The sequence below is a fragment of the Zophobas morio genome, unplaced genomic scaffold, assembly GCF_036711695.1.
Source record: "Zophobas morio isolate AGI-343-1 ecotype UQ-CSIRO unplaced genomic scaffold, CSIRO_AGI_Zmor_V1 ptg000078l, whole genome shotgun sequence".
NCBI classification, from domain to species: Eukaryota; Metazoa; Arthropoda; class Insecta; order Coleoptera; family Tenebrionidae; genus Zophobas; species Zophobas morio.
Window position 1 is genome coordinate 129625 of NW_026972183.1, and position 21337 is coordinate 150961.

A 21337-nucleotide genomic window follows, 5' to 3' on the forward strand; every position below is an offset into this window, starting at 1 on the left:
GTGGAATCATTGTTATCTTATTCCATTTTTTAATATTTAGGTCGTTTGAGGCTTGAGTTGAAATTTCGAAACGCCATTCACTATCAATTAATTGAATAAGTGTTTTCAAATCTGCCTCTGCCTCTGCTGCCGAACAAGTTGCATGCACTTCTTTTCGCTTTAAAACAAAAACAATACCAATTTGACAGCATTGTTTGATTGCAGTACCCAAATTTAACGCAGTAGATGCTGATTCAAAAACTTCGTTTTCCTCGTTATATTGAGCAACGATTTTTGTGGCAGATACAAGAATTCCAAAATTTTCGGGTTTCAAAGCTTCAAACAGATTTTTGACTGTAGGCTTCAATTTTTTTATTTCAATCAATAGTCTGGCAAGTTCTCTCATCTTACGGGATGTTACGTTTACAAAATGTTTGTCTCGATGACTTTTAAAGTATCGAGTACCAAATGCACAAATTAAATCATCGGTTTTGGCGGTCATGGATATTTCGTCCGGTCTCATCCGGGGGAATACTTTATCTCTTAATTGTTTGTCTATACGTAAATTTTTTAAAAGGAAATCTTGTGCTCTAGTTTGATGTGCTTTGTCACCTTTCCCTATGCATGCTTTGCGATGACGCCAAAGTTGTTTAGCAGAAAAAAACCCATACAATTGGTGCACGGCAAAATCTTTGCCGCAGTTGTCGGTTGTCTTATCGGTTTTTTTACGATACTACTGTTTATAAAATTGCCCTTTTTCCTAAGTTCACTTAATAATTTTTTTCTATTTGGATTTTTTGTGGGCAATGAATTTATTTTCTGTACTTCAGTTTCTAGTGAATGATTTCTTTGAACGTGTCTTGCAAAATTTAAAACGTAAGATTCGCAAAAAAGGCAGAAGTCCTTCTTTTTATTGCCCTTTCGTTTTTCTCCAGTTTTCTTTAACTCCCCTAAATCATTTGAACAACTTTTCTCAGCAAAATCGTTGTTTTTTGGAGAATACTCAACCTAAAAGACAAAAAGTTATTAAAACCTTTAAAAAGAAGAAAAGAACGAACTTTTTCAAATTTATATATTTCATTTGTACATCCCGAGCGTAAATGAAGTATTGTAAGGGGATTCATCTGAAGAATCGCCACTTTTATGTATCTTGGGCGTTTCATAACCACAAGTGTACGAAACAATGGATCCTTCGTTTCCGTCCGCCGTCCATCCGTCCGTCCGTTCGTCCGTCTGTCTGTATCTGTTTGTATAGACATATCTTTTTTTAACTTATAGGGATGTTCATAATCGAACTTTATCATTTTTGAAAAGCTGGATTTGTTATATTTTTCTACTTCAAAGTCGTGGAAAGTTCTGTCTAAACTTGGAGCAATTTTTTGGAAGGAAATACTTGCGCGCTTTTAAAAACTGATCTAAAATTATTTAGGCAGAACTATCCTGACTTTTGAAATAAGTACATTCAAAAATCACATTTTTAGATAAATGAAAAAGATTGATTTTGGCAATTTTATAATATGTTAAATTTATAAAACAGCAACAAACAAGTTAATCCGTGGTTGTCTTTCGAATTTAACGCAGCTGGAGTTTAAAAAGTGAGAATATAAGTTTAGGGTTAATTATGGCTCGTGTACCGTTTTAGGATAGTCAAATTTTGTTTACTTGAGTTTCTTACGGTTAGCCTGAAACGTAACATTAATGTGGAAATGGAAGATGGACAAAGGATTAAATAATGCATTCGTAAATAAATTTACGTTAGAACCGTTGAAATGAATATTTTATGAATTTTATATTAAAAAAATTCTGGAAAGTTTTTCAAATAGGATTATTTGAGCGGAATCAAGATAAGCCTCTTGCATCTCACGGAAGAAATTAATAGGAGTTTCTTTAACATCTATCCTTAATAGTTTTCTTTTTTTTCTGTCAGGCATAATTTGAAAATTTGACGTTTTAAAATAACTGACAGTAGTCCCCAACGAAGGATGCACAGGCAAAGTGAACCGAGTTTAGACTTGGCTATCCGGGTGTTGCTCAAATGGAAAAAAGGTGAAATGGAACGGCCCGGCTGGTCGGAAATATCGCACAAGTCGCTTTCTTTCAAGGCGTTATGGGGTCACTGGGACTCCCTACATGTCGAGAATCCATTACTTAAACAAGTGTGGGAAAATCCGAATGAGAAGCATATCACGATGCAGTTGGTGGTTCATCAGAATCAAGGAACTGGTGCCCATTTTGGAATTAAAAAGACGCTTTCCAAGGTTAGGGACGTATTTTAGTGGGTGCAAAAAAAGGTACGACCTGTATACCTGTGTAGCGGTTAAGAAACCAAGAACCAGGGCGAGAGGGCCAATACAACGTCGGTTCGCCTTTTGATAGAATTGCAATGGACATGGCGGGTTTTTCGCCAGTAATCGAGGATCGAAACAAGTACATGGTGGTCGTCAGTGATTAGTTGATTACTTCAGCAAATGCCCTGAAGCGTCTGTCACACCAAACCAAGAAGCCACTACAATTGCAAAGGTGCTGATAGACAACCGGATCAGTAGGTTTGGGGCCCCAATGGGAATGCATTTGAATCAAGGCAGAAACTTCGGAGTGAAGCCTATTCCAAAGGGTTACTCAGGAACTTTTCCACAGTCAGACGGAATGATATTAGTTGTTGAAGCCTCTTATTTTTGTTAATTATTAAGAGCGTTGTTCAGTTTGATGTCTAATAATGTTCTTGCTTTGCATCGCATGATGGTTTAAATTTTCAAAGTGATAATTTGCTGAAAAATTATGACATATGTACAAAAATCAATGCCAATAATATTCAATATAAATTACTATCTCATAGGGTTGTTTTGTTATGGCAACATAAATGAACAGGTGGTGGACCTGAATGATATTAAAGTTATGGATAAGTTATATTTAAACTTTCGAAATAATAAGTCTCTTGATAATGGAGATATCGCCTTCTGAAAATGTACTGAACACTTTGAAAGAGCCAGAAGCAGCTACTCGCCTGAAAACGTTTGCAAGATTTTACAGCATTCGGTTTTGCAGTTTCAAAGTTAAATTGTAAAATGTTATACAATTTTTAAATAAATAAATAAATAAATAAATAAATAAATAAATAAATAAATAAATAAATAAATAAATAAATAAACTTCATTACGGGAAACTCCATTATATCTAAATTACAAATTATAATTAAATACACTAAAAATTATGATTTTTTTTTTAAATCTGGATGTCTGGGGTGAAAAATCAAGACGGATTCATAAACTACACATGTTATCAATCCGTCATAATACACAATGTGCATTATGTATATAATACACATTGTGGTGACGATAATTAGGCACATTTTGATTATCGTTTTATTGTCTACGCAATAACGTATTGAATAAAAGTTTTGAGAAAGAATTTACTATTGAATTTCTACTAAAAGCAGATTATGGTTTGTTTTAAACAAAACGTGTCACATTTGTGCAATTAGTACTGCTGATATTCTTCAAGATGAATGACCAGTAAAAAGTTCGGCATTTGTCAAATTAGGATACATTTATAGTAGTCTCCGCTTGCACCAATATTTTAGCCTTCATATTGTTACGAAATAAACCCATACGCCGTCCCGGTCCGACGCCTATGGGTTCTAGTTATGTACGTCGCCGATGACTCATTGTAGTGACGGCGGCCGGAGAAAAACCTGGAAACGGAAGTAGCGAATGAGTGCCCCAGAGAAGTCTAGAAGTGGTGACGTAGGCGTTTCGAAAAGGACTGCGTGCTGTTTAACTGGGAACCACCGTCGGGAGCAGTTAGTGTAGGTAGTCCAAGCAACGAGAGCTGAGCAGTTAACAAGACGAATCCAATGAGTGTCGAGAAAACCCAGTGAAATTGCGCCGGAATTATTTTGTACATAATCGCTATGTAATAGGTACGTCATGTAAATTCGAGTTATTAAGAAATAAATTGTTGAGTTTTACCCACGCCGATTTTATTCACCGATCAACGTAACAATATGCAGCATCATAAAACCTCTTTGATTTCCGCGATAAGAGCGGAGGAACAGGCAATACTTGCAGCTTCGTCACTTACCATATTTCGCTTATTTTTATTAAAACCCACTTTGAACAAATTCAACTTTGAACACTGACAAACAATCGATTTGAAAAACACACAAATGCAAGCCATCGCAACCAAAAGTAACTCTGCGTGAATTTCATGGTCTGCATTTTTATTAAGCAATGTACAACACGGTTCTTGACGAGTCTCACACTATATTCCCTGTAGTATAAATAACTATTTACATTTTATAAGAGAGGAACGACATTGACGCCCAATATTTTCTAGCCACGACTGTATGTATTCTGTTAGTTTACAGTTTCATTATTTTAAAGTTAAGAATAAATTACAAAGTTAATAAAATAGTTTGTTCATTTTTTCTCAAAATTTTCGTTCCATACGTTATTTGTAACATACAAATAAAATTTGTCAACAATCTGGTAGTTTCGGAGAATATTTGTGTGATAAAAATCGATACAGAGGGCGAACAGACAGACAGACGGACGGAAAATGGGGATCTATATTTTTTTGTACTCTAATCGTCATGAAAAGTCGAGAAACCATAAAAGCAGCCATTCGTCCGATGGGACTTGGTACAATACGTCCTTAATTTACGCTGAGAAAGTAATAAAGAATTCGTAAAGATTGAACGTGACACACATGTACTTCCTTTTTGAAATATGATTTATAGGTACATGTCTTCGGAATGAGTTTACAAGAGCTCAAAAAATTTTTATTTGTAATTTTCTAATGAAATGTCAAAGGAAAAAACTACTGCTTCTTTTAATATAACTAATTTTGTAACGAAAACTACCGAAATAAAAACCTGCGTTGAAGTGAACAACACATTCAGTTTTTTTAATTTCGATAAAAATTGAATTATTTTGAATAGTATGCATTATTTACAATTAAAAGTACTTTGGTATGTGATACAGTCCTTTTAGGTCCAGCCAAATTTTTATTGTCTTTTTTCTGTAAAATAACAAATTAAAAAAATTCTTCTTGTAAACTCAATCCAGGATACTGTATATTACTAAATAAAGCGTTAATTTGATCATCAATAAATTCGACTTGTCACTACATAAAATGCAATCTAAGTTCATTGATAAAATTTACATACAACTTACCTCGTCTCTTTCGGTAGCCGGATTGTCATTTATATAATCTTGATTGTCTGAGATGTCCGAACAGGAACTGTTTGGAATAAAATCCGGATCCTCAATTGAGTCATCCCTAGATTCAGCCTAAAATACGAGTAGATAAATTTTTTTTAACATTAAAATTAAAATAATTATGGAATCGTCTTTAGTGAAAGTAATTAGAACTTCCTCTATTGTTTAAAAAATTGTAAACGCTACTAATATACTCACGGAATCTGAGAGAACATCTTCAGATTTTTCGGTATTTTTATATTTATTTTGATCTTCCGAACTCTCCACTGGCACAGTCTTTATAAACTCTTGATTCATTTCTTCATTTAATTGCGAAGTAGGTGACAATGGTCTGTTACAAAACCAACTAGTTCTAGATTTTTTTTCTGAACTTCCAGAACAGACTTTATACTAAAATTTTAGTTCCATATGAGCATAACCAATTATTTATCAGCAATGCAATAACTCACGTATTCTGGGGGAAACACACGGTTACTCATTTTGTATGTGTAGGAAATGCACTGTGCATTCAACAAAGAAAACCAGAATGAAATGCAGTTCTGCTTTTAAAAATATATTGCATTACAAGTCTTATCAACAATTTAAGACAATTCCTTGAATGCATAGCAATCTATATGCTGTTAATATACGTTAGCTTAGCTAGCGACTCTTTTATCAGACCGCGGAACTAAAAATATACGCTTCCCATATAACTTTTGTCATTAGGCCAACAATCAAGCGTCACAGAAAAATTGCTGGTTGCCACCATATCAATTTTACCAGGCGACTGTGAAATTTTTACAAGGGAGGTGCATAGAGCGCCCGTATATGGACGCTCTGTGCACCGGGACGCTCTAATCAATGTAAATCGACAATGCACGGACGCTATAAAGATAGTGGGATATAAATATATATATATATATATATGTATGCACGGTATGTTGTTACCTCCGAAGTATATACGTATAGTACGTTGTCACCTCATCTACAACGTTCCTACCTCCGTTTTCGGAGGTAGAAACGTTTTGCCTTGTAAATAATTTTTTAATCATCTAGGGGGCGCTAGGAGCTTGATTTTCAATTTTCGTCTGGAGGTCATAACGTGCATCCCATAGTCGCAACTTTTTATTTTAGTTCAGCTGTAGGCCGTTGGCGCTGGCGTCGCTTACCTTTATACACTGCTAGTATGTTGTTACCTCCGGCATATAAACTGTACGTTCTGACCTCTGAAACTTGGCAACATCGCCGTCATACATATGTCCAACGCATGGTAGAAGGAAACATGGTATCGACTGTTACGTCCAAAGGCATCAAATTAGCGCCAAATTTAAAATACATTAATTTGCAATCACCCCGAAGACTAGACAACGTGTTGGAAAACTGTAGCCTGCAGTTTCTATCTTGTTTGATCTCATCAGTACAGCACATTCCATCAAGTTGTCTAGCATTCATTGTGTTTCGTTTATGTGCTTAAGATTTTAAACTTGCTAATTTCACTCCACTCTTTCTTGTTAATATTTATGCTCCTTGCCTAAGAATGACATTAATTTACAAATTTAAACTTTTTTTCATATCTAAAAATAAAAAAAATATTTTTTACTTCTAAATTACTTACTGATAACAAATCCAAAAATGGATACTAATCCTTATCACGTCAGGTTTTTTCAAAAATACAAAATAATGAACTTTGCTTTTACCTTCACGTTAGGTTAAATTGATTCATGTTAACACTGTGGCATAAAACATGTCTTCGAAATCGTGCAAAGTATGTGCAAATCAGTTTTGTTACGTTTGTGGTAAAATTATAGTACCTAAAGCGGGAAGACCTGTTCAAATATGCTTAAAAAGAAGGTATCAAGGATTTTGGGACGAAAATGTGTTACTGTTGGTCTATTATAAGGAAAACTGACAGTACTGCCAATAAAAGAAACGCTAGTGTTAATCATTTTTAATTTTCAGTCATAATGTTTATAATATATACTAGGTGTTGCTTTTATTTGATACAACCCCTGTAACTACTTTATTTTTAAAGATAAACCTGTATTTCTTTGAGCAAATTTATATCCTTTTAAAAGATCTTTGTGAGACCAAGCCCACATTTTTATTATCACGTCCCGTAGAGAAATCAAAAGCAACCAATTATTCTAAAATCAATACTTGAAAAATTTTAAATAAAATATTGATGACAATCTAGTAGCTTGAAAAATTGATACTCATGTTATTTATTGACGTAGATGATCTTGTAAAATGAAACAAATTTGCTAAAAGAACTATATGTTCATATATATTTAAAAACAAAAAAATAACAAGAGTTGTATAAAAGAAGAGAAATACGGGATATGTTTATATAAATATCTCAAAAACCTGACGTGATGGATTTTTTCTGCTTTCAGATTTGATTTTCCTGAACCCAAATCCTTCAGATTCAACTATTTTTGTCTTTGGATATAAAACCTTGTAAACTAGTGTAATTGGAGTTTTCACTCTGTTGAGGCATTGTATCAGTAATAATAAGATTAGCAACCATCTAACCAGCTTTAAATTGAAACATTTATTTGTGATTATACAGTTGTTGCAGTCGTATGTAATATGGGATCGCAGAATTTAGGTTTTTGTGTAACCACTAACCAACATTAGTGCAGAGTGCACATTCTTCTCCAAAATATTGACCAGTACCAATTTACTGTTACTTTATTTGTCGAAATTACTATTGGTTCTGAAAAGAGCCGATTTGATGCCAGTTTATAGTAACCACACAAGATTTTCGATATATGGCCCTCCATTCTGGACACAGTCCGAGCCCTTCTTTTTTCTTATTCTTTTTTTATGTAGGACATTCCAAGCTCGATTTCCTCCTTTAGCCCTGATTATTGTATTTAAAATTTCAGCATCTTCGAATTCTTTCACTTACGTCATTAGGTGTTTATAAAAGTTCTATGTGTTGAACATTCTGTCACTAATGGTGTTTGAATCGTCTCAAAATCGTTTTGAAATTAGAATTCGAGTAGCTATTGTTGCTTACATCGTCTTCAAATTCGAATTTAAGTTGCTACTGTTGCTAAAAGCAACGTTTTGTGATGACGTCATTTTTACAAATACACGTATATCAACTTGGATTGATGCAGTGTAAAATACTAAAAATAACAGTATTGTATTCCCAAAATTTTCTGGGAAAATGGAGTGAGTCGTTCCTGATTTAATCAATAAAATAAATTTGACACATTCATTAATTTTTTGAGTCCCCTGTTTTAGAAAATCTAAAAAATATGAGTCCAATGATCGACCACAAATAAGAACATATTTGCACATTTTGGGTGGAATTTCTTCTACAAAATTTTGAGATGTCGTCATCAGTTTTTTGGGGGACCTAAACAGATATATTTTGATCAACAATTTACCATGCTTCAATAACTTGAAAACGGCTGCAAGATTTCAAAATATTCAGTTTTGCTATTCTTGATTTATTCAATAAAATAAATTGACTGATTCATTAATTTTTTGGAGTCACCCTCTATAAGCAAAGCTAAAAAATATGAATGCAGTGATAAATTACAATTATAGATTGATCATTTTAGATAGGATTTATTCAGCAAAATTTTGAGATGACGTCATAAATTTTTTGGAGTTGATGAACAGTAAGTAAGCCTAAAAAATATGAATGGAATTGTGTGTATCGGTGGGGATTTTAATAAGAAATAGGGACGGTCACGGTTTTCAGATTTTTATTAGATGCTTACGGGTTGAGAGCTCGAGGAAGAAAAAGGAATGGTGTTTAAAAATTGTCGACACGTAGGTTCGGTTTTGGAGAGGTGGAAGAACTTAAAGAAAGCGTTTAGAAAATTCTAGAAACTGAAAGAGAAAGTTGGACAATAGGGCAGGTAGACGAAAGATAGGATAAGAGGAAGGATAGGATTTGTACAGAAATTTATATAAATATCACATGTATTCAGGTATATTACGTGTTTTTGGAGCAACTGTTGTTCCCAAATATAGACTCATCATATTTTGGATTTTTCCGAAAGGATTTATTCGGCAACATTTTGAGCTGACGTCATCAATCTTTTGGAGGGGATAAGTAAATAATTTTGATTAAAAATTTATCATGATTATCATAACTTTATAACGTCTGCAAGATTTCAAAGCATTCCGGTTTGCAGATTCAAAATTAAATTGCAAAATGTTGCTTTATAATTTTGATTCTTTTCCCAAAAATCTGGACGTTTCGATAAAAACTCAACACGGCTTCATAAACTACATGTTATTTTATACAATTTAAAACCCATTTACTATGTACAATTGTGAAATGATATCATCACGTTATTGGTGAGGATGATTAGGCAAATTTCGGTTAGCGTTATACCATCTACATGACGTTCCTAATATAAATACAAAATTTGACAACAATTGTCCCAGTACTTTCGGAGATTATCTGTCTAATAAAAATTTGGAACGGCAGCCAAACGGACAGACAGACACACGGAAACAGGAGACCTATTTCTTCCTACTGTAGGGGTCATGAAAGCTCGAAAAAACGTAAAAGTAGAGAGTCGGTCGACGGACTCGATTACAATTACAATTACAAAAATTATAAGACGTTTCTGTCAGTAATAGCGTTCGAAACATGTCAAAATCGCCTTAGAATTAGAATTCAGGTTGGTTTACAGCCTGCGAGTGATGAAATGTGAGTTTTTAGCAACAGTAGCATACAGTTTGAAAAGTCTAGTCTTAAATTCCAGGACTTCGAATTACTTTCACTTATAATACAGTCACAAGTATAGTAATCGAGTCTATATAGCAACTTGCTACTTGCATGTTTTCTTGACGTTTCATGACGTCTAGAGTACGAAAAATTTGGTCTCCCGGTTCCGTCTCTCTGACGCCTGACTCTCCAACGTCTGTGTCAATTTTTATTAGACTGATAATCTTCGAAATTACCGCACCAATTGTTATCAAATTTTATACTTATGTTAAGAATATCGTGTATATTGCAAAACGCTGACCAAAAGTTGATTAATCATCCCCCCACCAATGGGATGATCCAAAATTTACAATAGTATTTTTTTAATTTTATAAAATACGATATTCCTGCACTTGTGATGTATGAATTCGTACTGCGTTTTCACGCTGAACATCAAGATTTTTGGAAAAAAAAAATTAAAATTGTATATTTTACAATGTAAGTTTTAACTTGCAACACACAATTGTTATATAATTTTGATTTTTCTTCCATAAATCTGCTCGTTTCGGGTAAAAACTCAACACGGATTCATATACTGTACGTGTAGGACTATATTATTTTACACAGTTTAAACCTATTTATAGTCTTTGCCATTTCTATTGAAACATCACCTGTTAATCGTAAATTTGGCAACGTTCATATTCAGAGAATTTTCGAATTAAAAGCCATTGTCAACCAACCGAAAGCTGTTACCAATTGCTAAATTTTAAGCAAAATCAAGAGGTAGTGTTTCAATAGAAATGGCAAAGACAATACTGTGTACAATTTTGAGGTGTCATCATCACATTGTTGGTGGGGATGACTAGACAAAGTTTGGTTAGCGTTTTACCATCAACATGATATTCCTAATATAAGTACAAAATTTCACTCACAATAATCGGTCCAGTACTTTCGGAGATTATCTGTCTAACAAAAATCGTCACGGACGGCCGACAGACACACACACCGAAACGGGAGATCCATTTTTTCGTACTCTATGGGTTATAAAATGTCGAGAAAACGTATAAGTAGAGACTCAGCCGACGGACCCGTTTACAATACGTCCTTACGTTTGGAAAGTAAAAAGTAAAATTCGCAAAATCAAATAATTTTCAAAAAAGCTGGAGTTGATTGTACTTCAGAGGCGAGGAAAGTTCTGTCGAAATAACCTTCGATCGACTTTTTTATGCATTTCTAGGATGATGTCTTGCTATTCCTATAAAAAAAATGGAATCATTTTGCAATTTTTACCAAAAATATCCAAAAAATTCAGCAATATAATTAAACACTTTCTTTGAATGATCGCACGAAATCAAGATATCTAATTTGCTGTGAAATAGCTATATACGTAAAAGAGGATAGCTTGTGTATAAACTTGACAACGCTGTTGGAGGTAACAACAAACTACGAGTACCCACTCATATACGGATATGGAGGTAAGAACGCCTCTTTTGTATATCTTATACAGGGTCATTATAAAATATTGTAGTCGAAGAAGGCCATGATTTTGGTGACATTTTGTGCCGCCTTTTTCAGTTTTGTGGAAAGGATTACACTAATATTGGAATTTTTATTTTTAGCGCCACATTAGTTGACATTAGCACCAGTGTTGCCACTTCTACCGAATTTTCGGTAGATCTACCGATTTTGGGCTCTGTCTACCGATCTACCGATTGAAACACAAAATCTACCGAAAAGTCTACGATAATTCAAGAATTTATTTTTAATGTATTTATAAATTTTCAATAATTTTTTTTATATAATTTTATTTCTTAATATTTTTTTCAGTATAGATTTAGTTCTGCGGATTTGTTTAGTTCCCTCTATTACGCACCAGCGTAACCACTATACATTTTTACAGATAGCGCCAAATATCTATTCTTTTTAAGCGCGTTATAATTAAAAGGGGATTTTTTTTTAATTAGTTAGACAAAATTCAGTATATCCCCGAAACAGTTCAGCACCTGAGGCAATAATTAAGGGGAATATTATAGTTTCATTGTGTTTTTATTTTTAACAAAATGTTCCTACTACCTTTAGCATGCTTACTCATAGATATATTTTTTTAAATGATCTATGTTAATATTTGTTTTTTATTTGTTTCTTTTTAATAACAAAATATTTCTACCTTCTTCATATATGATAAAAAAAAAAACGTACCTATTATTTATGTGTAATACCTTTTCTATCACAAAAAACCGATCTACCGAAAAAATGCCGAAATTTACCGAAAATTATCCAAGAAATCTACCGATAGTAAGTAAAACGGCGTGGCAACGCTGATTAGCACAGACATTATTAATTCTGTCAGATGTCAATAATTTTTTCGTTTGTACTGGTACGTTTTCCCTCACTTTGTGCGTTAATTGACTTGTCTTGTTTTCATTTTTGCTGTCTTCCCCATTGTTAGAACTTTAATAAGTGTCTCAAAAAACAGTTTTTATCAAAACTACAGATCATTGTGGAATAATCTCAGGTAATGAACAGAGAGGAATAACTATGGTTAGTGTTACAAATGATTTTTTTAGTTCTTTGGCGCAATCATCATGCCTATTACCGTAATGGGGTGTTAAATGAGGATGGGGATGGAGTGTACTCTGTGGAGGCGTCTAAAAACGAGTATCTAGTGAAATGTTCTGTTGTCATTGATGAAGAATCTTTGAAGACGCTATATGGCGAATTATGGCCAGATTTAACAACACTGGTAGCATTTCTAAGTGAAAACCGACGGGGAGACCTCAAGTTAGTGAAGACGTTGTTGAAGATTTAAGGATGAGAATGGAACAAAGTCCGAATAAAGCTTTGTCAAAAATCTTTACTGTCCGGAGTACCATACAGCCCATGTCAGAAAATCGTAAAAGAGAAGTTACATATGCATCCATACAAGATTTTGTTGGTTCAGGAGCTGCAACCAGCTGATTTTCCTTGCCGCGTTGGGTATTGTAGTTGGTTTCAAGCTGATATGGACGATAACGGGATTCTCGATTTGTCGTTCTTTTCTGATGAAGCCTGGTTTCATCTGTTAGGCTATTATGTCAACTGACAGAACTTCAGAATTTGGTGTATAGAAAATACTCACGCTTTTGAAGAAACACCATCACACGCAATGAAGGTTGGTGTGTGGTTAGCTGTTTCCAGACGACGATTCATAGGCCTGATACTTTTTCAAGTAAATGAATGTGATCAATAAACAAAATTAGATGTAGAAAGTGTATGTAGGTACTGCAATAAAGTTTTTTATTTTCAGTAACTTTCATTTTTCTTTCGGTGTTAGTTGCATTTTCTTAATTTAAAACTTACTTCAACTTACTGTTTAGTAATAATTGTAATTTTACTATTAGGAAAGTTAAAAATCTTTATTAAACATTCTGTTGTTTCAAGAGATCTCATAATCATCTACAGAACTCTTAACACTATGCTCCTGAAATTTTATTGGTTTTTTCATCTTTTTTGTTATAGAAATTTTGAAAAATCTTGATATTAGGATGGCCATGTGGGCGTGTTTTGGGTAGAACCTCTTTGACATTCCTGTTATGCAGATCTGGCATGTTTCAGATATCTAGAAACTGCAAAGCTGAAGGTAATGTTTGGACATAGCAGTTTTCACCTATTGTAGGGATGAAGATCAAGGCTTTCAGTTGTGTTTTTTCAAGAGAAAAGCACCGGTCACAAACCATGTCTGCACCAATATTTTGACGATTCCTTACAATTTACAAACAGAACTTTCGCGGGATCACAACTTTGGCAAAATTATTTACTGCAAAAACTCATTAGGTACTCATAGTGTTCGTTAACTGTGATAAGACTTGCTCTGCCATTGTCCATTACGTGATTTTTCACAATTTTTACCTTCAGGGTACCTATAAAAATGTAATTTTTTAAATAATTACCGTGTTCATTGGTTTCGACAAACTTAACCTCACTTTTTGGATTTCATTATTTGAAAAATTATTGCTTCTTTGCAAAACAGACCAGATGATTTATTCTGTTCAACTCCAATCGACTTTCCAAGGTGTAATTCATGACAAAGCCCTTAAACGTTTTTCATAGGTGAGTTGACTACAGTATTTTATAATGACCCTGTATAAATCAGAAATAAATTTTCCAATTTGTTATTTTTTCCTTCAACTGATTGTTTCCTAGCAGTATAGACATTCAATAAACGCAACACCTTAAGTTTCGAAAACTTAATGCACAAAAAACAAACATAACCTGGAATTTAGTTACTTTTCAAGTTAATCCTTGATTGAAAAATAATCATAGTTACAATGGCACCCGTTACCAAAGCAACGACACCATTATAAAAACAAAAAATCAACACACCTTGTTTGTCAATGTTCCGAAAGTCACATTTCTTCCGTCAATTTTTTTTGTTGCTGTTACTAAGAATCAGATAATGGACCCTGAAGAAAGAAATTTGAGCTTCAACGAAACCACCAAAAAGTGGCATTGGTCTCCACCTAAGACAATAGAATACCACAGGCGTGACCACCGGGAGACGCTAGACCTGCTGAAAAAACTAATTCAGTGCCCGGGTAAGTAGCACATGCGCAGAAATATTTTACAGTTACACACGGGTTTTTCAAGCGTGAAAACGGCACTACCATTTACTAATTTGTATTTGTTCAACTTGAACTACTTGCTTAGACCTCCAAGTGGAACACATTGCTCCCCTACGACCCATGCCCAAACCCTTACCCCTAGCCCTCAACTCCCTAAAAACCGAGTCTGCTGTCGAATCCATGTTCCCGTTCGGCAGCACCCTGGACCCCAAACCCCCCAAATTCGAACTCATGGAAACCTACCTCACCCCCAACAAAAACAACAAAAAGTGGGTAAAAGCCAAACTTATCCACGTCGGCGAAGACGTCGTCCACCTCGCCGACAACCAAACCTTCAACGACATAACAACCACCAAAAAAAACATAGCCTACCCTGAACCGCCCACCCGGGTCCTAGAGGTTGGCAGCCGTGTCGTGGCTTTGAAAAAACAACTATCGACCACCGGCGAACTGTCACGAGGACGACGCAAGCACGAAAAGGGCGTGGTTATGGAATTTCCAACCAACCAGAACCTACAAAGGTCTGTCAAAGTAACGACTCGGCGCGTGTAATGTCGCGATTGGTTGTAGATATTTGGTGGTTTTCGACGACGGCGACTGGGCTTACGTGAAGCCGGATGAAGTGTGGCTTCTGTGTTATCAAAGTCCGAGGGCTTGGGACGACGTACCTGAGGAAAATAAGCACATCGTGAGGTACTTTTTACACGGGTTATATCAAGCAATAACGGACTTCGAAAAGGGTGATTTGGTCGTGTACGAAATGAGACCCAATGGTAAGTTACGTGGTATGACTAACACGTTTTTTTATGACACTTTTCAGAATACCAACATGGCGTCGTTATAAAAGTTGACGTTTCTATCTTGTACGTGTGGTTTTCTAAATATTGTAAGTGTGTGACACTTTATAAAGGTCTTGCAAGTTTTAGAGGTTGTTGACAGTTTGTTCTATTTTTAATAAATAATTTATTTTATTTGTGTTATTACGATTAAAATTAGTACATCGCCAGGAGACACTCTGTTATCACCACAGTAGATCAGTAACGAAACTTCAGCAATATTTGCGGAACGGGTACACAAAAATAAAAATGGGTGGCATGTACTAGTGACATTGGCCACTTTTTTCTTTCTTATAAATTATTAATATATTCAAGCAAAACATTTTTATTCAATTTTGACGTTTTAAACTGCGTTTATTAAATCCTTAACAAGTCTGACAAATAAGTTGTTATCCACAAGTGAATTGCAAAATTTTTATTTCACTCTTAATATTTTTAAATCACTCACAAAAAAATAAAAAACAACCTCAGGAACATAAATATTTTGCTTATTATTTTTAATAGTTTTCACAGAATACAATTTATTTACAATTTTCACTAAAAGGTTGCTGCAACTAAATCAGTATTGTTTGACATATGTATTTGTTTGGCTCTGTGAGACGTCAATTTGGGAATTGTATAAATCCCACACCAATATAATTCCAAAGTGTGTTTCGGAAACTATTTACTACAGATTATTTCGATACGAGTGCAAGAACCAACTGTGAAACACTATTTTATTTGAAATGAAAAATTTGCTAAGGTGTTCTTTTAAACAAACTTCCACAACACATCTCCCCTGTATTCCAGCCTCTTCAACAATCATTAAGTGATGTGAGTTACCGGAAACTCACCTTGAAAGAACACAACTGTTTATGGTATGTTTGTGGATACTCATTAATATGAAAATTCTTACACCACCACTTCTGCGAAGTTTGTTGTGAACTTTGCACATTCTTACGAAGTGGTACATACAGGTATATATGTATATAATCCCGGAACTTTGGCACGGTCGGCACACTATGGCAACACTGTAGTAGATCAAACGCATAAATTAGTCAGTTTCGCACATAAGGAAAATACGGCATAGTTCAGCCCCTCGACGATAGATGGCCAAACAAAATTTAATTATATTTAAAAGGCACTTTGGCATTCTTATACGTAACACAAAAGGATTTGTGTTACGTATAAGAATATTCTAAGTACGTCACCCCTAGAATTACTTTTTTAAAAAATAAAACATTTCGACACAATTGTTTGTATCTGGAAATTCAAAGTGGTTTTAGATGTTCCAATAGCCCAAGTCAAGCGGAAATTGAAACCTTTAACAAATAGAAAATACTAGGGAAGTAAAGGCATTATTTGTTGTCTTTATTTCGCATTTTGCTAACAGTGACCGGGACTAAAGTGTGTGCCAAACTACCTGTTGTATGCGTTCGGTACGCATTTAACAGGGAGTTTCGCATGACATTTATTTTCCCCCAAAATTTTAAATCAAAAAGGAAGTGATTTTTAAGAACAAAACACTCTATGTTACTCATAAGAATATTCTAAGCACGCTGATTATACTGTATTTGCTTAAAAAACTAGGAATTTCTATGGGATAGATTGTATCTGGGTGTGCTAATGGTTTTCGATGTTCCAATAGCCCAATTCAAGCGGGAATTAATATTACCTACAAGATATTCCTAATATAAATACAAAATTTGACAACAATCGGTGGCTCGTAGATTATCTGTATCATAATTCATAAAAATCCGGGACCGCAGACAGATGTACAGACAGACGGCCAGACAGACAGAAACGGGACACCTTCGTACTGTAGGTGTCACGGAAGGTAGAGAAAACGTAAAAGTAGAGAAAACCGCTTTTTTTAGATTTACAGTTTTGTGGAAAAATACAAATCATGCGAAACTGCCTGTTAAATACGTACCGCATGCATGCAACAGGCATTTTGGCACAAACTTATTTACCTGACAGTGTCAGCAAAATGCGAAAATTATGACAATTAATGACGTTTTTAGTTTCCAAGTATGCCACTCTTGCTGAAATTTTAAATTTTCGCTTGAATTGGTCCATTACACCATTAAAAACCTCTAATTAGTTTGTCCAATAAATACGTAAATCCCTGGCAATTTAAGCAAAATGCTAAAGTAGTGAAACTTAATTTTGTTTTTACTTCCCTAATCACTTCTGTTTGCTAAAGATGTCAATTTCCGCCTGAGTGGGTCTGTTAGGACATCAGCACCCACTTAACATGTCCAGACACAATTCATAAAGTGGAAATATACTTTTTTTTTTAAACACATACTGCAGACTACTTACATTTAACTTGCTCAGAATATTCTTATGCGTAATATGAAGCCTTTTGTTGTTAAAAATCCCTTTTTTTGATGATGAAATATTATAGGAAAAAAAAACATGCGAAACTGCATGTTAAATACGTACCGTATGCATGCAACAGGCAGTTTAGCACCAAAGATACCTGTCAACGTCATCAAAATACGAAAATTATTCCAATTAATTACACCCTAACTTCCCTAGTATCTCCTGTTTGTTTAAGATGTAAATTACAGTTTGTATTAGGCTATTGAAACATTAATAAACCGATTATTACGTTCAAATACATTACTTACTGCAGAAGTTGCTTGTTTTCGAAAAAATTCAGTAAGTACTGCATTATGCGTACTGTACGCAAGCAGCAACAGTTTGACACACACGCTAAAATTTATCAAAATGTCATAGTCAGCAAAATGAGAAAATTATGACAATTAATGACGTTTTTAATTTCTAAGGGTGGGTTTTTCCATCTCTAGTTAACTTACGGTTTAACCTAACTCACAGTTAACTAGGCCTGCAGTGTTTTTCCATTTTCGTTAACTAACAGTTTAAAGTTAACTTCTAATTTCATTTAACCAGAACTCAAAGTATCAGTTAACTAATAGTTTCATATTTTGACGTTTGATTTTATAAAACAGTCATCAGTAAAATGATGGATTTCATCGATATTAACGTTTATAGCGACGATGAGGAGGTGCCTGTACGAAAACAAAGAATTTTAAGGGAACGTATAAACCATTTTGAAAAATGGGATAGAAAAGAATTTGTCGAAGTTTGTATAAATGAATAAAGACCAGCGAACAGTAAGATAAATATATTGCTAGTGACAAGTGTTAGATAAATAAGAATAATAAGAATGGAATAGTATATGACCGTGCGGTCGAGATAGTTGAATGTTAGTTACGAATTGAGAATTGAGAATTGAATGTGTACGAATGAGTTAAGAATTAAGAATGAATGCTACCCTGTGTTTCAAGGTGGGGGTGGCTCTGGCTCCCACCCTTACGGGTGGGGAGGGGTGAAACAGGTCCCCGCCAGAGGCTCTAACAGAATTCTTACAAAGATAAACGTTTGCAACTTTTTTTTTAAATTGGCGTATTTGCATTTTAAAATTTGGACCCCTTTAAATTGCCCCCAACAGTGGAATTGAATTCATCTGCAATGGTACGCCAGGAATTTGCCTTCTGCTCCCATGTTACCTGGCCACTTTTTTTGCATTCAATTATATTTCTATTTTTATGAACCAATTGGCTCAAAATCCTTTCCTCTTCTTTCGTAAAGTTAGAACACCGCTTTGTTTTCTCTGTGTTACTCATTTTTGTACAAAATAATCACACCAGAAGAATTTGAATGACATTTATCACAATAAACAACAGATTTGTGAAACGTTGCCATAGATACCAAATATAAATCATAGTTAACTGTTAGTTTTCTAACCAGATTTACAAATTTGTTGGAAAAACGCATTCAAAATTAACTGCTAGTTAACTTGGAGTTAAAGTTAACTAAAAGTTACGAAACCAGAGGTTAACTACATTTTGGAAAAACCCACCCTAAGTATATCACTTTTGCTGAAATTTTAAGTTTTCGCTTGAATTGGACTTTTACACCATTAAAAACCTCTAATTAGTTTGTCCAATAAATACGTAAATCCCTGGCAACTTAAGCAAAATGCGAAAGTAATGAAACTTAATTTTGTTTTTACTTCCCTAATCACTTCTGTTTGCTAAAGATGTCAATTTCCGACTGAGTGGGTTTGTTAGGACATCAGCACCCACTTAACATGTCCAGACACAATTCATAATGTAGAAATATACTATTTTTTTAATAACAAAACATATACAGCATAATACTTACACTTAGCTTGCTCAGAAGTTTTTGTTGTTAAAACTCCCTTTTTTTAGAGATGAAATATTTTAGTAAAAAATAAAAATCATGCGAAACTGCCTGTTAAATGCGTACCGTATGCATGCAACAGGCAGTTTAGCACCAAAGATACCTCTCAAGGTCATCAAAATACAAAAATTATTACAATTAATTACACCCTTCATTCCCTAGTATCTCCTGTTTGTTTAAGATGTAAATTGCAGTTTGTATTAGGCTTTTGAAACTGTTAGAATAAGTATTTTTATTTGTGAACTTAAAGTTTGCTTGTTTTTGTTGGGAGACGAATGACGTCAGACGCTGCAAAGCGGATGCAGGTGTCTCGCTCCCTACTCTTTGTTTTATGTCGTTGGAATGTAGTCGAAGTAAGTCTCTGATTGTCGTCGCAAGAAGACGTTTCAATAAAGCTAGACAAGTTTATTCTCCTCAATTAGTTTTGGCCAATTCCAATGTATTCACAGTAGTATTCACAGAAACATTAATAAACCGATTATTACGTTCAGATACATTATTTACTGCAGAAGTTGCTTGTTTTCGAAAAAATTAAGTATGTACTTCATAATGCGTACTGTACGCAAGCGGCAACAGTTTGACACACACGTTAAAATTTATCAAAATGTCATAGTCAGCAAAATGAGAAAATTATGGCAATTAATGAAGTTGTTAATTCCTAAGTATATCATTTTTGCTGAAATTTTTTGTTTTCGTTTGAATTGGACCATTACACCATTAAAAACCTCTAATTAGTTTGTCCAATAAATACGTAAATCCATGGCAACTTAAGCTAAATGCGCAAGTGGCGAAACTTAATTTTGTTTTTACTACCTTAACCACTTCTCTTTGCTAATGATGTGAATTTCCGACTGAGTAGGTCTGTTAGGACATCAGCACCCACTTAACATGTCCAGACACAATTCATAATGTAGAAATATACTTTTTTTTAAATAACAAAACATATACTGCATAATACTTACACTTAGCTTGCTCAGAATATTCTTACGCGTAATATAAAGTCTTTTGTTGTTAAAATCCCTTTTTTTAGAGATGAAATATTTTAGGAAAAAATAAAAATCATGCGAAACTGCCTGTTAAATGCGTACCGTATGCATGCAACAGGCAGTTTGGCACCAAAGATACCTGTCAAGGTCATCAAAATACGAAAATTATTACAATTAATTACACCCTTACTTCCCTAGTATCTCCTGTTTGTTTAAGATGTAAATTGCAGTCTGTATTAGGTTATTGAAACATTAATAAACCGATTTTTACGTTCAGATACATTATTTACTGCAAAACTTGCTTGTTTTCGAAAAAATTTAGTAAGTACTGCATAATGCGTACTGTACGCAAGCAGCAACAGTTTGACACACACGTTAAAATCAACCAAATGTCCTAGTCAGCAAAATGCGAAAATTATAACAATTAATGACGTTTTTAATTTCTAAGTATATCACTTTTGCTGAAATTTTCAATTTTCGCTTGAATTGGACCATTACACCATTAAAAATCTCCAATTAGTTTGTCCAATAAATACGTAAATCCATGGCAACTTAAGCTAAATGCGAAAGTGGCGAAACTTAATTTTGTTTTTACTACCTTAACCACTTCTCTTTGCTAATGATGTGAATTTCCGACTGAGTAGGTCTGTTAGGACATCAGCACCCACTTAACATGTCCAGACACAATTCATAATGTAGAAATATACTTTTTTTTAAATAACAAAACATATACTGCATAAAACTTACACTTAGTTTGCTCAGAATATTCTTACGCGTAATATAAAGTCTTTTGTTGTTAAAAATACCTTTTTTTAACGATGAAATATTTTAGGAAAAAATAAAA

The 21337-nt window shown here is 34.2% G+C and overlaps 1 protein-coding gene and 2 long non-coding RNA genes across 3 annotated transcripts; 1 reads left to right on the top strand and 2 right to left on the bottom strand.

The window, feature by feature from the left end:
* Nucleotides 1-12695: 12695 nt before the first annotated feature.
* On the bottom strand, nucleotides 12696-13748 carry LOC135143908 (uncharacterized). The gene is made up of 2 exons (XR_010282941.1): nucleotides 13502-13748; nucleotides 12696-13453 (listed from the first exon to the last, which is right to left on the bottom strand). It is a non-coding gene; the product is annotated as an uncharacterized LOC135143908 (long non-coding RNA).
* A 499-nt stretch (nucleotides 13749-14247) lies between these two features.
* Nucleotides 14248-15520, top strand: LOC135143921 (histone-lysine N-methyltransferase eggless-like). Its single transcript, XM_064075822.1, has 4 exons — nucleotides 14248-14429; nucleotides 14542-14977; nucleotides 15027-15229; nucleotides 15277-15520. The coding sequence occupies exons 1-4, from the start codon at nucleotides 14291-14293 to the stop codon at nucleotides 15390-15392; spliced, it is 894 nt and encodes a 297-aa protein (XP_063931892.1). The 5' UTR covers nucleotides 14248-14290; the 3' UTR covers nucleotides 15393-15520.
* Nucleotides 15521-15764: 244 nt separating this feature from the next.
* On the bottom strand, nucleotides 15765-16242 carry LOC135143956 (uncharacterized). Its single transcript, XR_010282957.1, has 2 exons — nucleotides 16188-16242; nucleotides 15765-16140 (listed from the first exon to the last, which is right to left on the bottom strand). It is a non-coding gene; the product is annotated as an uncharacterized LOC135143956 (long non-coding RNA).
* Nucleotides 16243-21337: the final 5095 nt, after the last annotated feature.